Source organism: Sitophilus oryzae, unplaced genomic scaffold (genome assembly GCF_002938485.1).
Source record: "Sitophilus oryzae breed Bouriz unplaced genomic scaffold, Soryzae_2.0 scaffold_1396_pilon_pilon, whole genome shotgun sequence".
Taxonomy (NCBI): Eukaryota; Metazoa; Arthropoda; class Insecta; order Coleoptera; family Curculionidae; genus Sitophilus; species Sitophilus oryzae.
Window position 1 is genome coordinate 130,553 of NW_022146055.1, and position 16,245 is coordinate 146,797.

The 16,245-nt window shown below is 31.4% G+C and overlaps 4 protein-coding genes across 7 annotated transcripts; 2 read left to right on the forward strand and 2 right to left on the reverse strand.

The window, feature by feature from the left end:
• Window positions 1-269: 269 nt before the first annotated feature.
• Window positions 270-1,131, forward strand: LOC115875793. The gene is made up of 4 exons (XM_030891294.1): window positions 270-501; window positions 556-712; window positions 768-907; window positions 969-1,131. Exons 1-4 carry the CDS (start codon window positions 370-372, stop codon window positions 1,053-1,055), a joined length of 516 nt encoding a protein of 171 aa, XP_030747154.1. The 5' UTR covers window positions 270-369; the 3' UTR covers window positions 1,056-1,131.
• LOC115875794 (transcription initiation factor IIA subunit 2) lies at window positions 1,094-2,242 on the reverse strand. Its single transcript, XM_030891296.1, has 3 exons — window positions 1,952-2,242; window positions 1,660-1,894; window positions 1,094-1,351 (listed from the first exon to the last, which is right to left on the reverse strand). The coding sequence occupies exons 1-3, from the start codon at window positions 2,021-2,023 to the stop codon at window positions 1,320-1,322; spliced, it is 339 nt and encodes a 112-aa protein (XP_030747156.1). The 5' UTR covers window positions 2,024-2,242; the 3' UTR covers window positions 1,094-1,319.
• Window positions 2,243-7,979: 5,737 nt separating this feature from the next.
• LOC115875796 (lysM and putative peptidoglycan-binding domain-containing protein 2) lies at window positions 7,980-11,369 on the forward strand. 4 transcript variants are annotated; one of them, XM_030891300.1, is made up of 5 exons: window positions 7,980-8,082; window positions 8,536-8,734; window positions 8,790-9,094; window positions 9,323-9,447; window positions 10,961-11,369. In XM_030891300.1, the coding sequence occupies exons 2-5, from the start codon at window positions 8,540-8,542 to the stop codon at window positions 11,104-11,106; spliced, it is 771 nt and encodes a 256-aa protein (XP_030747160.1). In that variant the 5' UTR covers window positions 7,980-8,082; window positions 8,536-8,539; the 3' UTR covers window positions 11,107-11,369. The 4 variants fall into 4 exon arrangements, with proteins under 4 accessions (XP_030747160.1, XP_030747158.1, XP_030747161.1 ...); XM_030891298.1 differs by lacking the exon at window positions 7,980-8,082 and adding an exon at window positions 8,176-8,316; XM_030891299.1 differs by lacking the exon at window positions 7,980-8,082 and adding an exon at window positions 8,266-8,462.
• LOC115875795 (TRAF3-interacting protein 1) lies at window positions 11,357-16,095 on the reverse strand. Its single transcript, XM_030891297.1, has 6 exons — window positions 15,787-16,095; window positions 14,605-15,333; window positions 14,368-14,549; window positions 12,199-12,352; window positions 11,952-12,147; window positions 11,357-11,901 (listed from the first exon to the last, which is right to left on the reverse strand). The coding sequence occupies exons 1-6, from the start codon at window positions 16,034-16,036 to the stop codon at window positions 11,754-11,756; spliced, it is 1,659 nt and encodes a 552-aa protein (XP_030747157.1). The 5' UTR covers window positions 16,037-16,095; the 3' UTR covers window positions 11,357-11,753.
• Between the last annotated feature and the right edge of the window lie 150 nt (window positions 16,096-16,245).

The following is a 16,245-nucleotide window of genomic DNA, read 5'->3' on the forward strand; positions in this document are numbered from 1 at the left end:
TTTAATTGTTTGGATTTAAGAAGGTTTGATAGCTTTAAGCAAATACGATTTGGCTTTAAGGAAAAGTTTTGAACAGTTGGCTACACTGCTGTGATCAGACGCTTCAAGGTCAACCACTTAAAACACAACAAATTGTTTATTTATTACTATTTATATTTTTAGTTTTTTTCGTGATATTTTTTTAGGTTTTTAGGGATATTTTAGGGTTTTTTATGCGAGCGTTTTAGATTTTTAGGGAGATAAATTTTTGAGAGTTGGGAACACTGATTCTGCCAACTGTCAGTGTCAATCAATGTTTATCTGTGGAATCTGTGGTAGGGTAAATTAAATACTTATATAATTTGATTTTTGAGACCCAAAAATAGAAAAATGAGCGCTAAAACGGTCGAGAAACCCTACGAATACTTCGATACACCCGATGGACAAGATACTTTTAAAAAATTATTGGCAGCTTACAAACCAACCACCCTTGTGGCTGGAATGTTGAGTACTGCCGATGTCGTATGTATAAATAAAAGTATTTTTTTCATCCTACATGTCTAGATTTTGTTGTAGATCTTGGTCACCCATCCTAAAGGTGTATTGCCTACCTTAGGCCGATTGGCAGCCGTCGCTCTCCCATTTTATGGTATTACAACTACTTTTGTTCTCGCAACTAATACCCTTACTAATTTAAGACAGAAAGATGACAAAATTAACTGGGCTGTAGGAGGTAAATAAGTTTAATTCTTTCCGTCTTCAATTATTAATACAAATATTTGATACAGGGGCCTTAGCAGGCAGTTGTTTTGGTATATGGTTCCGTAATCGTATGATTGGTTTTAATATGGCTCTATTCTGTGGCATTTTAGCTGTAATTAGGAAAGAATGTAATCAGCAGGGATGGATATGGTTTCCAGAGATTAACGTATGTCTTATTATTTTGTTTCTAAACTTGTTGAGCCCTCTTATTGTCTTATTTATTTTAGAATAAACGTGGAATGGCTACCAAACCTCTTCGAAACTATTCTCTTTTTGAGGAGAGGCCAAAAGGTTGGACTACAGGAGCACAATAGCCTAATTTATGAAAACTGTAGTTTATGTAAAAATAAGATTATGATTTATAATAAACTTTTATTTCTTCCTTAAAAATGTACTTCCAAATCACTCCATTCACTCTATGCTAACCATTCACTCTATGCTATACAGGACAATAAAGTAAACTAATCCAAGATATAACACCAAATCTAGCCATTCATCTATGTGCACATTATATAAAATACGTTAACATCTAAAAATTCCACTTAGTATCTGGCGATAAACATTTTACTTGTAGGTTGTTATTTCTTTGAAGATCCTTCATCTCCAACATCTGAAATTTATTTTCATTACCTATTTATGTTTACTTCAGCTGATGAGTGATACAATTTTAAAAGCATTAAGTAAATGAATACCAAGAAAGTAGTAAAACCATCAAAATAAGCACCTACATTTTTATTGTAATAATAAAATATTAATATAATCCATGCTTTAAAAATTAGAAGTCATTTATAGTTTATAGTAAGCACCGCAACCCACCTATAAGCATAAATTAAAGCAGAATATCTAAGAATTTACAGGTGTAAACTAAATGTATTAACAGAAAAGCACAAGTAGAAAAAATAAGTTAGCTGTCCGTACTTTTTCCATCACAGGCCACAATTTTCACTTTGTCGATTCTAGTGATTTCTTGAACTTCTCGAAATTCAACATCATTGAGCATAAAGGTCCACACATTGTCACAAAACCTGTATGTGTTAAGTTTACCAGCTTTGAAAGTCAGTCTTGATTTCACCCTTGTAGCTAAAGTCTGATTTATGGACTTGTCAAACTGTAACAGCACTTTAGAAGCTAACTGTTGTGTTATCTGGCCATACTAAAGCAATATAAGAGAGATGATTGGTATTTAAATGATAAACATTATTTTTTTTACCTGTATGAGTTCGTCCAGGCTTTCTTGTAAAGTATTACCTAACGTTGTATTCCTATAAAGTTGATAAGACATTTCTTATAGTTTCCAAAAGCTAAATTAATATTGGAGTTCTTAAAGGGAAAATGAGTATATTGGTATATTTAATTTAATAAATATTCTTAAAGAAAAAACTATCAACCAGTAGAACAGCACACATCATATGCACACATTCTTGTCAAATGTCAAATCTGACAGGAGCTGACAGTTGACAGATGAGTGATGGTTGGTTGGGTTGGTTCAGTGCCTTCTATTAAAAGATCAGCCTACGGGCGGACTTTTGTTTACTTCATCAGCTGTACATACTTAGATATTGGGTTAGATTCCGTTTCATATTTTGTTGGTTGATTTTTGGTTTTAACTCTTTGATTTTTGGTATTATTTATTATTGTAGTGCAAAAAACTAATTATTTTGGTGTTGAAGTGACATAAACTACTACCAGATATATGGTATTTTATAGTCTCACCTTTATAATATATTAGAATATCTAAGTCGATAATGCAAAATTTATTTAACAGTCACAGTGGACAAGTATTTGTTTATTAACTTTTATTTTATTAATTAATATCAAGACAATTATTTATTTATTAACGTGTGTTTAATGTATAATTAAATAAAAAATAATGTAATAAGATATATTTTAAACGAGTATATACATATATACTGTATGATCGAAAAAAACGGCGTCTTGTTTGTTTGGAAATAACAATTTCACAAATGAATATTAAAAATTACATTATTCATTGAATATTGAATCCGTAAGCAAGTGTGAAGAGAATTGGCTAGATTCATTATTATACCGTTTAATCGAAAAAAACGACGTCCAGTTGGCTTGTAAATTACGATCGATGACATTCTCCATATAATTCTACATATAAAATTACATAAAAACTATACAAAACGACATCGAAAAAAGACGGCGTCAGCGATGGCTATGAAATGAAGATCGCTGTCATTTTATATGTAAAATTATATGGGGAGTGTCATCGATCGTCATTTACAAGCCAACTGGACGTCGTTTTTTTTTCGACCATACGGTATAATAATGAATCTAGCCATTACCCTTCACACTTGCGTACGGTTTCAATGAATAATGTAATTTTTAATATTTGTTACCTTCAATCATAAGAATATCCTATTTTTAAGAATATCCGAATTTATTCACAAAAAAATAAAACAATTCTAGAAACTTTGTGTTATTTATTTTTAAATTTTTATTAATTACTCACTGAAACTATTATTACACACTTAAATTAGCAAATTTTTTGAAAGAATATTTAAAAAAATATATGCATGTAGTAACAAGTAGCCCACCACAAGTTTGTTCACCCTCAACAAATCTTGGCAGGTAATTTTAAGTTTTATATAACTATACATATAGATTTTTTATCACTAGAATTTTTCATTTTTTTATAGTTTACAATTATTTTCCATATTTGATAACAATACTTTATACATTTTTTTACATGTAAAATATATAAAAAAATGTTTATTGCAGAAATTGTATTTCTCATTTCTCTGATAATAATTCCCTACGCCACTGGTGACATCCGGTCTGAGTAGCAATATTTATAGTTTCAAACATTAATTATAATACAGGATATTGAAAATACTACTTGGAATTATTAAAAAAAAGTTTGGTCTGGATGTGGTACAAGACATATTAAAAGCATTTTACATATTTTTACTGCTATAATGAAAAAAATGTACATTTTATGACCACATAACAAAAGTTGTGTATCGATTTTTACCTGTGAAATGTAATTCCAGCCACTTTTTTCTCGCTTCGGCCTTTGCAGCCATACTCTGAACATCTCAGCATACTAAACAACACAGTTTATAAATTTAAAACAAAACAGTTGTCACAAAAAACATAAAAATTCGCTCGGTGTCACCTCGAAATCTTGTCACCAAAGTATGGCCGCCGATCGAATTTTGGCCTCACTATCCGATCACAGGAGAATATGCGTGTTACCCGTCCCCTCTCTTTCCTTGTCTAAGCACTCTTCAATAATGGATTGGACACGAGAAGCTTCTACGTCCCACTAGTCAACTCGCATACCCAACAATGTTGCCGTTTGTTGTCGCCAGAGATGAACGGTTTTAAGAACGGCGGAAAGTACGCCAGAGCCAGAGGTAACGCCTAGCGAATCCTATTTTATGGTCTAGCTGCCTAGCTATAGCTGGCTCTAACTTAATAAAACTCTAAATTCCTATAATTAATCTAATTGCTCTAGATTATTATGCTACGTTTAAAAAGGGCTATATTAAAAATTCGGGAAATTGAAAGAGATGTGTCCAAGTTTTTTTTTTTTTAATTTTTAAATGCTGTAGCTCCATGTCATGTTCATAATAGTATTTTTTATCATTCCATCAAAACTACGGAGGCCTTAAAAGGCCTTTTAGCCTCCGTAATTAAAATTGTAGAATCAGCTGCTTCAGCAACATTAACAGTTACCTTGTTTAATTCTGCTCATACATATATTGCATTCATTTTTCTGCTACCTTAAGATTTCTCTATTCTTTATTCTTACACCTAATTTATGTGATTTTCTTAGCATATATGATTTATAAACCATATTTTTCCTAAGGGATGGAAAGAATGGAATAGGATATGCAAAATTAAGATATTTTAACATTTATTTTCCAGACAAAGCATATAATATATTATTAAGATTAAGACATAACAAATATTATGATAAAGATCTTAATATAAATCACAAACTAACTAAGTCTTAATTTGGTCTTGTATAAACACAGGTATAAAACTAATAAGATCAAAACTCAACCTTCACCATATTGTCAAGATTTGGCATTATAGGAAACAAGAAATTACAGTAAATTAAGAAAAGAATATCAAAGTACAAGACACAAACCATCTCTCTTCTAAAGAGAAAAAGATAAAACATAAAGCTTATTTTAGTCTTATCACCACACTCTTCGATAAAATATACATCTAAAATTGTTATTAATCCACTAACTTGATATTTTTAAGAAATTATGATACAAACATTATAATCAAAGTATAATATATTAGCCTTGATATTAGTAACATTATAGCACAGATAACACATAATTTTCAAAAGATTATGTGTTATCTGTGATTAAGGTAAAATGTTACCTCTATCAGACCTCTATCTCCCATTGACGTGTATTGTTCTATAAGACTCGTCATGGTAGTACCTGTGGTAGTACTTCAATACATCAATACATATATTCAAAACTATTGTTGCCTGTAAATAACTAGAAATTAAATAACTTGAAAGAAATAAAATAATTCTAATAAGTTTAAAACCATTAAGAAAAAATCCGTAAATGATAATTTTTAATTCTAATGTAAATATATAAATAAATGTTATTATTATTACAATTTTATATATTCAATTTTATATATCATTCCTTAATTTTGGATATCAAGATAAATCTGAAATTATAAAATTAATTTTTGAATTTGTATTATTATTGATTAACACTCAAAAAAAATATACAACTGCAAATAATTCGAAAATAAACTGCAATTTGGCAATATCAACGATGTGTGCTTGTGTAATATCGATGATCAAATGCAGCAAATATGGGCTTCAAGGTCAGCCACCGGATCCACACCTTTACCAAAGAGTAGATAAGACAAGAGACGACAGTTCGCGCGGTACCTTTCATGTTTGAGTGGTGGGGAGAGTGACCTCGTCTCGCTTGTCCCTTTAAATTTTCGTAATTTTTTCGCGGGAAATTTGAAATAGACTATTATTAAAACTTGCTTGTATAGCTTATAAATAGTTACTGTATGGGTAAAGAAATAAATAGAAACGAAAAAAAAAAAAAATGAGTTTTCTAAATATTATATAAAATAAATTATAATTAGAAACATATTTGTGGGGGAACAGAGATAATAAAAGCAATATTTTGTATATCGTTGGTAAACAAGATAAAGTGACCAAGTCGATTTGTAAGAAATGTTTTATTTACGTGTATTTTTTTACATATGGACTTGAACAAGTGTAATATCACAATGTGGAGTTTATGTACAAAAAATAGAGTTACTGAATTTTTTTTGTAAAAATATATTACAAGCTTCTAACCATGTCTTCGATCTATGGATTACAATTAGTTTAATACCATAATTATATAGTATATTTCTATAAAAATACTTTTCAGGATCCTTTGGAAAAGAATGAATTATGTTTGTCGAATTACAAGACCTATTTTTGCAGTTTTTATAAGCAAACACATTGCCACCATCTCGTCTTTTCCTGCTACTCGTGTGTCCTGTTCAGTATTTATATTTAACAATAATTACAAATTAGTAGGCAACAAAAACGATACTAAAATTAAACCTTAAAAACTCTTAAAACGATAATATATCGAAAAACTCTGAAACACACTTGGCAAAAATGCAAGAAAACAACTAATCAGATCTGTTTATGTTTAGCCTGATTAGCACAGCTGATTAGCGTCCTGTGCTGTGGTCCTGTGTTAGCGTCCTAAAATCATAGGTTAGTGCGGCGTTACACGGTCCGTTTTTGCAGTTCCCGCACTGCGGGTCCCGTTTTGCGGTATGGCAATATCGCATGAGATGGCATGGCAGATGTAACACCTCGTAACACCATCCGTTTTTGCGGGATGTGCGGCGACATGCTGCCGCAATGCAGGATTGCGGGATGCGGGAACCTTGGTGACGACACAGTCAGTTGAATGTAAACTGTAGCACGGTACGTTTCTGCGGTATGCCGCTTTGATCGCGAAAAGCAAAATATGTTTGATACGGACCAATTTATCGAGTTAATTCGTGGGCTACCTGCCCCTTGGGACAAATCAAACCCCGAATATTCCAACAAAGATGCACGACAAAGGGCATGGGTGAATCCTCATTGTCGTGTTTTGTTTCGTGATGCTGGGTCTCAATATTTTAAGCAATACATCAAAAGAATTTTGAGACATCCGATAGTAGCCAAAGAATTTATCATTGTACTTTCGAATTTTAGAATGAAATTTTCAAATCTTCGTCTTCTTTTGCGCTCGGAATTAAAAGGATGAACCCCCCAGGTTTTACGGTATTTCGGCTCTCGTAATATATTTTTAGCTTCAAGTAATAAAACTTAATTTTGAAAGGGACATAGTTCCTTCGTGTCTGCCATACAATATCAAAATGTGCGTAGTAGCTGCACGAACCCTTTTTTGCAGGATCGTATAATTGGAGGCCACGATCCGTTTCTGCGGCATCCTGCAAAACGGGATGCCGCAAAAACGGACCGTGTAACGCCGCACTTAGAATAAATAAAATACGCCGTTGTCAGATTTTCAGATTTTATCTGTTTATCTTTGAAATCGATCAACTTAGTCATTCTGTTTCTTTGATATTATCAGTACATTGCGAAAAAAGAACCTAAACCAACCTAGACTAAAAATTTACATTTCCGTATTAACATACGTTACTTATATCCTTCTTATATTATTTAATTTATTTTCAGAAAATCTTGTTTATTTTTCAAAGAAATATACTTGGCAACAAACAAAATGGGACTTCATGGGGCCTTTAAATTTTAACAATTTTAATATATCTGCGTCTTTCTCGCGAAATTCGGCTTCTTTGTTCATTGTCGTCTCTTGTCTTATCTAAGTCTTATCTACTCTTTGCCTTTACCGTTTTTTTTTGGTTTAAATTGCAGGCGAAATACCCGACCCATTTATCGTTTATGCGCGTGCAGAATTGCGAAATTAAGGGACAACAAACGGCAACGTTGGGTATGCGAGTTGACTAGGGGGACGTAGAAGCTAGTTTGGACACTTAGATTGGCCAACATCAAGAATATAATAAACAAAATTACCAACCTTTCAAAAATATCATATCGTACATTACACAGTTGCCATTTTTAAAGTAGTTTATCTTGGAATATCCGCTTAGTTTTTCAATTAGCATTTTCATTAGCCTTTCATTAGCGTACCTCGTGATTTTTGTTATGTTTAGTTATTTCAAAGCAGTATTTACAGTTACTTTAACCAGGTTTAACTTAACATTTACTCAGTTCCTATTAACACTCTGTAAATAGTGTTCCTTCAACTTATTACGCCTAGTTTTCAAATAGCCTAAAACTAAGTAAGTAATTTTTATTCTGAATAATGTAGAAGTTGTATTTGAGTATTGAAAATGCCCCGAAACAGAAAAAAATAAGTATACGTACCTTTATATAATTATTTAAATTCTTGAATTTACTGAGGGGTAAAAGGAGGTTATTTGGCAATGGTGCTATAAATGTCATTGCTCCGACCGCAGAACGTCACGATCACATGATACGAAAGAGATGACAGCGAAAGAATTTGAAGTTTCGATGTGAGTGAAGAAAATAATCCTTTTATTCTGCCTCAATTGCTAAATGAGTGTGATTTGTCGCAAGTTATGTGATAATATTATAAGCTACAGCTCTCTCTAACATTAACGCTATTTTTTACAGTTAGAAATAGATATAAAAGTCTAGTGTAGGTTTAATACATAGGAGTAAATAAATAGGTTTTCCAATGTTAACGATGTTTTTCTGATTTATCTTTGCAGTCCGATGTCTCTGTTATCTTTTACGAAGAACGTAGACAGAGGTTCCTACGAAAAACTCTCGATAAGGGATAGTGCAAGATCTTTAAAAAAATATGGATCAACCAGCACAAAAACCGCTACAAAGGCAGAGAGTTATATCAAACATTTTGTCAGTAACAGTGATACGCTGCAAGGTATCGCTCTAAAATATAACGTAACTGTAAGTATTATTTTCACTTATTTCTTTCTACTAATTCTGTTTCAAAATAATATAGATTGAACAAATAAGAAGAGCAAACAAACTCTGGGCTTCAGACAGCCTATTTTTAAGAGAATTTCTTCTAATACCTCAGCCAGACAATGCAAACGATCTGCTATCTCCAACACAAATGCAGTCAACTAGTTCACAATCATCGCTGGCTAGTTCTAGTGCAGAAAACCTAAATCAGAATAGAATGTCAATAGGGAGCAGCACAAGGAGTAGTTTTGATGAGGAGAATATCAGTGATTTTCTTAGTAAAATTGATGCTTCAATAGCCAGTACTAAGGAAGTAGTTAAAAAAGTAGCTGATACTGGAGAGTAAGTTTTTTTTGTTAATCTTAAGAATACTGAGTCATTTTCATCAGTTTTAAAAGGTAGTTTCCTTCAAGGTTAATAGCAAGGTTACTTTTTTTATGTTAATTATATAGGGAATGTCAGGCAAGATTTATTCTATTAAACAATACAAAACACAGACTTTTTTAACAATTATCACATCACGGAATATTTTTTTGCTAGTAATTCCTAGGATAATTTTGCCACTTTTAGATATGGTACGGATATTACAATGGATGGTAAAAGAAAACCTCAATCTAGACTGAAGCCACAACACCAAAATAACAATGCTTTCCCCCCTGTAGCAGCACTGAACACAGTAGTCACTGTACAGCAAGGTAAAAAAGTTCAGACAAACTTGGAATTGCTTGAGCAACAACAGGATGAGTTATTTGAGTTGTAGCAGGGCTGAAGATTAGCCAAGAGTCCCATATTTTTGTCTCGTTTTTTGTTTTACTATTTTTGATAACTAATGAAAATATTTGTTTTTAACTTGCCACTTGCCACCTTTACAATCATATTATAAAAGAATGTTATAAGCATGGCAACATCGCATATTGAAGTAAGCCTTTAAGAACGGCCCTTAAGAATTCTGTTATTTTTCTTAAAATAGGTAGGTACTTTTTCTATGACAAAAAATGAAGTATGAAAAAATACGACATAGAAAAAACTATTTTTTTAAATTTAAATCAGATTTTGGATTTTTTGTGATTATGTCTATGAGTATATAATAAAATTATTAGAAATTATAGTTATTACTGCTAACTAATATGTACACGCAGCACCCCAAAGTTATATTTTGTGATTATATGTTTTCTATTTTTTTTTTCAAAACATATTAAAGATATCTTAAAGGATTGTTATTAAAATATATAACTATGACCGAAAAAATAGCGTCTAATTGTTTGGAGATGAAGATTGATGACATTTTCCATATAATTTATTGACGCGATATTTTTTTCGATTGTATGGTATAAAAACTTATTTTTATCAATATACTTAAAAAATATAAATACCTATAGTTTATGTGTAATGACAAATATATTTTGCACAATGTATATATATTCCCTGTTATTTCTTTTTGGAAGAAAAAAGCTTTAAAATATCACTATTTCTGTTTATAATGTCCTGTATTTAAGACAAAAACAATATTTATATTGTAATTTTTAATATAAAACCATGTGGGGTGTATCAAGCCTATATCGGTACTTCCCAGATCAAAATATGTATTGCTTTTCAAGCCTCATTTGGGTTAATATATTTTTAGTTGTTATTGTGCAAACCCTGGGAAAGTTTTGCGACAAGACAATTAAGCGTCAAAACTTTCCCAGATTAAACTGTATTGTCTTATCAAGTAGGGCCTTGGACATTGACAATTAAGACAAAAATACATAGTTTTTATAGGAATGTTTTTGTTCAAAGCCTGTCTTATGTGACTGTATTGGCAGCTACTGTATGATCGAAAAAAAGGGCATCCAGTTGGCTTAGAAATGACGATCGATGACATTCCCCATATAATTTTACATGTAAAATGACAGCGATCCTCATTCTATACCCATCGCTGACGCCATTTTTTTTCGATCATATTGTATCAGAGATTCAGTAATTCACGGTACCTAACAGCCACAAATTGTTTTGTTCCTTTTTCTTTTGTTAAACTATTATATTTTTTTATTTTGTATATTGTTGTTAGAATTAAATAAATTAAATTTATTAAAACTAAAAAGCTATAGGTTGTTACAACTTTAGCCGTGCAATATAACGTAAAAATCACGTTATAGCAGGACATGCCCTATTAATATTTTTTTTAATAAAAAAGGTAATATATTATTGTTATTTCATTTGCTTTAGATACTGAGGAGGAGAGGAATTCCAAAGAGGGAGAGGATGCTGCATCATACACTTGGCCACAAAAACGAAAGCATTTTGCTAAGGAAATCTTGTCAAATTGGAAACATCGAGCTGGAAGCTATAGAATTAACTATAATAGATTCTAAGAGCTATTTTATTAGGTTTTACTCAAATTCTAGATTTTACTAAGGCTGAAATAGTGAGAGACTAAATAAAAAATCAATTTTAAAAAATATTTTTTCAGAATCCTGATATTTAGATGATAGCTTTAGCTTTTGTGGTCATTTGTATGTTGTAAGCATATCTAACTACTAACCAAAGCCTTTTCTAATCTCAAATAACAAGTACAGTTGTGTAGAACTTATATTTAATTAAAGTAACAAATAACAATTGATAATAAATGCACTTTGGTAAATGGTGATTATTATACAATAATATACACTTGATGGCTTATACTAACAAAATTTGAAATATTTGCCCTAACATTGGTTCGACTTGTGACAAGTCATATATTAAGGTATATTTGTGATTATCAAATATTTACTCACCTAAAATTTATACCCTTTCTTCAGGTAGTTTTTATACTAAATAATGAGAACAATTAGAGATAAGTTACCATATTAAGTCAACAGCCAAATGAAAGTGATTATTTGGGTAATATAAAGATAAAGAGGCATTTTTCACCTACCTTATCTATACATAGTTACCACTAAATGCTATTTTTCCAGCTTCAATGAAGCCACCGTATAATGTCAACAGTACTAAAAAGTTTTATGTGTTAATATATGAAAATTTACTTATTCCCTAACAATTCGGATAGTCTTTGTTCATTTTTTAAAATGGTACTCCTAACAAGAGTTATTTCACGTTCTTGTTTCTTAATCTCTTCTTTTAAATGTTCTAATTTGGCTATCAGTGGTTTACTAAATTCCATGCAAGACCTATAATATGAGGTTAATTAATAAAAATCAGTAAGGTTTACCTATTTTACTTTTTTTGTTTCTCAATCTCAGAATATAGTTGTTTTTTAGTATTTGTCCACGTTTGCAGTTCGTTATGCATAGCATCTAAATCCTCATGAAGGTAATTCATCAGCTTTCCTAGAGGATTTGCTGTTTTTGTCAAGGACTGGATCAGAGATCTTAATTGAGTGACTTCCTTGGTTGTTGCATCTTTACCTCTCAACTCTAGCCAAATAAAAAACTGACAGAGGTATTTTACTATTTAAGAAAACTTACCATCATGTTCCCAATCGATTTCCACCTTCCTCTTAGATCCTTCTTCTTGAATTTGCTCCAAAATTTGCTCTACCAATTGACCTTTATTTTCTCCAGAAACGTTCAACAAATCTGAAGAGGCTATGTTATTATCCTCTTCATCCTCTGGAGCATTCTAATAAAATGAAAACAATTCTGAAGGAAATGCAGAGACTGGGTAAAAGTCTATATCTCTGTAAATGTCGGTTATCTGTCGGTGAATAACAACCATTAGACTGAGTAGCTATGCCTAGTAGTTTAGGCCGTTAAACTAAAATACCACTAAGGTCCTTTAAATTAATTAAAAAATACCCCTAAAAGCCAAGAAACATTTTTTCTTTTATCTATGCAATTATCTATGTGAACAATATACCTATGGCACCCGTAATACCTGTTTATAAAAGAAAATGCTGAGTGTATTGCATGAATTCTTATCCCAAGATTGAAATATATGATATAAACAGAGACAACAACTATCTCTGATATAAAAGCAAAATAAATACATTGATAAATACAATATAAAGCCTCGTTTTCAGAACTACGTTGTTATGCCACTGGCTTGCGATGCTATTCTTGACATCGTCTTGAGTCTTGCAGCAGGACCAAGACTATCTAAACTTATTACTCTTTAGTCTTTTACTAGACAAATTAGACCCTGTAAGACTAAGACTACTATTAAGGACTTGAGTCGAGCGCTGTATGTTATGACGCATTCTCACGACTCGTATACTTGACAACATTTGTAATTGGTATATAGGGCATACATGGTACGTCGGGCATCTATACAGAATTTCTAAGTTATTTATTATAGGAACTACGCCGCATTCCCAGACCCTGTATGCCAATAAAAAATACTTGCCAAGTAGACCAGTCGTGAGAATGCACCTTACGCTTCGTCCTACGTGGGCGACAGAAGCGGGCGATGTGAGCGACACGTGTTTTTTCAAACACCGTTCTTCTGAAATCGTTCTTTGTCGGCAATACAGGACACTTTCATAAGCATAGATAACAGAGCTAATTCATAAGTTTTATAAGAAATTATTAATTGTTTATAAGAAAACGTTTTTTGATAAGGTCGCGTCGCTCGAATCGCCCTAATCGCCGATTAGGGCGGTGCGAGCGACGCGTACTTATTAAACAACGTTTTCTTACGAAGCTGTTCTAGGTAGGAGAGGCGCGCGATATCGCGCGACTGAAGCGACATCGTAGGCGATTGAAATATGTCGCGCGCGTCGAGTTCATCGCCCCCTGTTTTCGTATGCGTCGCCCGCTCGCTATTGTAGCCCATGTAGGACGAAGCGTTAACGCATGTTACGCTTCGTTCTTTCAAATTTCAATGGAGATTGACGACGATTTTCAATTTCTTCTGCAACAATAATTAGCTACCCACTTTCCCATACAGGATGTTTCTTAATGACAAGTTAATATTTAAGGAGGTAATTCTTGGGCCTCTAAGAAAAAAACTTCCTAATATATGTCCTAAACATCTTAACTTTTCAGCTACAGGATATGGTAAAATTTTCTAATTTTTTTTTAAATATCTCTGATGGTATATTTGATACCTAAGTTTGATACACGTCTTCCAGGCATTAAATTGCTTATTTTGATATACAAAAAAAAATGTTTTATCTCTTAATTTCCTTCCAGCCGATTCAGAAATTATTTTTCCATACAACAGTCACCGCATCATATTTTTAGCAATTTGCCCTGAAATAAACTAATTTTTTAAAGCATAAATTATGCAACGGACAAAAAAAATCAAGAGATACAAATTGTTGAGAAATGTATGGAGATAGAAAGTGATTTAGAAAATAATTTTTATTATAAGAGCAGTCAGTGGTGTACCATTTTTTTCTCCAAAAATATTCAATGTAAAACCCGTATGGACGGCACTGGTTGAAATAAATACAATTCTTTGTACACCAAAAAAGGTATTTTGATGCATAGCAGACGTTTATCAAGTTTCATAAAAATATCTATAATAAAATCAGTTATTTTGAAATTTCTTTTTTAGAAAAATTTACCACCCTGTATCTCAGAAATTAAGATGTTTAGGACAGATATTCATATGAAGTTTTTCTTTTAGAATATGTCCAAAAATCACCTCCTTAAATATTAGCATGTGATTAAGGAACACCTTGTATGTTTTACCTGTATAATTACTGTATCTTCATCATCAGGTACATTTTCAATAATAACTTTGATATTTCCCATGGCTACCGGTTCATTGGAGGGTAATGCACTGTCGGGTCTTAATCTTGGAGCCCCAGGTCTCGCGCTAGAAGGCCTAACACTCGGTGGACGTAGTGAGCTTGAAGGTCTTTTAGGAGTCCCTAAAAATTATATACATTTGGTAAAATTATGGTATTTGGGAAGTAGATTATTTACCCGAGGGAAAAACCTTCATTTCTGTTGGTCCACTCTCCAATATTTGTGAAACATTTTCATTTTTCTTCTTGTCTGGAAGCAAACGATCACCACTCTTTGGTCTAGCTGATTTTGGTCTTGCCAAACCAGCACTAGTGATTCGTGCATCTGAAAATGTTGGTTGTATTTCCAGATTTTCTTTTAGTACTTGATCAGATGTTTCTTTTTGTTCTACACTGTCATCCCGTAGCGCTTCATTATCAATGTTTGGGGGTCTGCTATTTGTTTCATCATCATTTACTTCTGATTGTATGGTGTTAGTAATTTCTTTAGCAACATTGTTGTCTGTCTGAAGAACTTTTCCACTGTCCTCTTTTGGAGAGGAACTTTTTTTTTTAAGTTTTATACTCTTATTTGGTTTATCTTTGTTTGAAGTTCTTGACGAATCCTTGGTTCTGTCTATTGATTTTGGCGTTTCATTACTGCTAACCTTCTTGCTTTTATTTATGCTATTATCTTTATTTTTTTTATCTTTATTTTTTGTTTTATCTTTTTCGATCTGTAATGATTTTTTGACTGGGTTTTCTTTGGCAAGTTTTCCGGAATTGACTTTAAAAACATATTCTGTCGTATCAATTTTCATATCTATACATTTTGCTATAGTTTGTAAAAATATATTCGTTTCTGTTGGTTCTAAACCAGCTACAATTTTGCTTGGTCGCACTTTTAGGTCAGTTTTAGAAAGATGTTCTAGAAATGAAACAGGGTAATAAACGTAATAATAAGGTTTGTAAGTTTGTAATCGAATTCTATATATATATATATATATATATATATATATATATATATATATATATATATATATATATATAGTTCTAAACCAGCTACAATTTTGCTTGGTAATATAACTTTTATATATCAGTTTTAGAAATATGTTCTATAAATGAAACATATATATAATAAACGTAATAATAAGTATTTGTAAGTTTGTAATCGAATTCTATATATATATATATATATATATATATATATATATATATATATATATATATATATATATAATATATATATATATATATATATATATATATATATATATATATATATATATATATATATATATATATATATATATATATATATATATATATATATATATATATATATATATATATATATATATATATATATATATATACTTACTAACAGCTTCAATCAGTTTTGTTAAAAAAACTACTTTGGCCTCTTTATCTTTCACTTTTTCGTAATTCAGTTCATTCTCTGTGAATAAACCGTTTAAAAAACCGGTATCGCGAATTACTGCTTTAATAATATCGTGCAGAAACCTAAAAGGAGGTTTAGATAGTAATTTTTCAGTTAAAACAGGTTTTTTCACGTATTTTCCCATTGACTTTTGTGTTTTTGTAATAATTTCTACGTTTACTTCTGACATCTTTTAAATATTTAGAAAATTGATGAAATATTGTTGACATTTTTCGTTGCTATGACAACGGCCCTACATTGTACTTAGTTCAGAGATATGGAGAAATGTCTGTTCAGTCTGTTCTTTATATCTCTGATTTAGCTTTCTCTCCTAAAATGGTGATCTATGGTACTCTTCTTCTCTCCTATTTAACGACCTTAAGGTACTAGGACCATCTG

What these genes read in the sequence shown, in the direction of transcription:
- LOC115875794 (XM_030891296.1), bottom strand. Translation starts at nt 2,023, where the DNA reads ATGTCTTATCAACTTTATAGGAATACAACGTTAGGTAATACTTTACAA. An exon ending in GCCTGGACGAACTCATACAG is followed by an intron (nt 1,895 to 1,951) that starts GTAAAAAAAATA and finishes ATATTGCTTTAG; the next exon opens with TATGGCCAGATAACACAACA. An exon ending in TGTGGCCTGTGATGGAAAAA is followed by an intron (nt 1,352 to 1,659) that starts GTACGGACAGCT and finishes AATAAATTTCAG; the next exon opens with ATGTTGGAGATGAAGGATCT.
- LOC115875796 (XM_030891298.1), top strand. Translation starts at nt 8,288, where the DNA reads ATGACAGCGAAAGAATTTGAAGTTTCGAT. An exon ending in AAAGAATTTGAAGTTTCGAT is followed by an intron (nt 8,317 to 8,535) that starts GTGAGTGAAGAA and finishes TTATCTTTGCAG; the next exon opens with TCCGATGTCTCTGTTATCTT. An exon ending in CTCTAAAATATAACGTAACT is followed by an intron (nt 8,735 to 8,789) that starts GTAAGTATTATT and finishes AAAATAATATAG; the next exon opens with ATTGAACAAATAAGAAGAGC.
- LOC115875793 (XM_030891294.1), top strand. Translation starts at nt 370, where the DNA reads ATGAGCGCTAAAACGGTCGAGAAACCCTACGAATACTTCGATACACCC. An exon ending in AATTAACTGGGCTGTAGGAG is followed by an intron (nt 713 to 767) that starts GTAAATAAGTTT and finishes TATTTGATACAG; the next exon opens with GGGCCTTAGCAGGCAGTTGT. An exon ending in TATGGTTTCCAGAGATTAAC is followed by an intron (nt 908 to 968) that starts GTATGTCTTATT and finishes TATTTATTTTAG; the next exon opens with AATAAACGTGGAATGGCTAC.
- LOC115875795 (XM_030891297.1), bottom strand. Translation starts at nt 16,036, where the DNA reads ATGTCAGAAGTAAACGTAGAAATTATTACAAAAACACAAAAGTCAATG. An exon ending in AAGATACAGTAATTATACAG is followed by an intron (nt 12,353 to 14,367) that starts GTAAAACATACA and finishes TCATTTTATTAG; the next exon opens with AATGCTCCAGAGGATGAAGA. An exon ending in GAGATTGAGAAACAAAAAAA is followed by an intron (nt 11,902 to 11,951) that starts GTAAAATAGGTA and finishes CTCATATTATAG; the next exon opens with GTCTTGCATGGAATTTAGTA.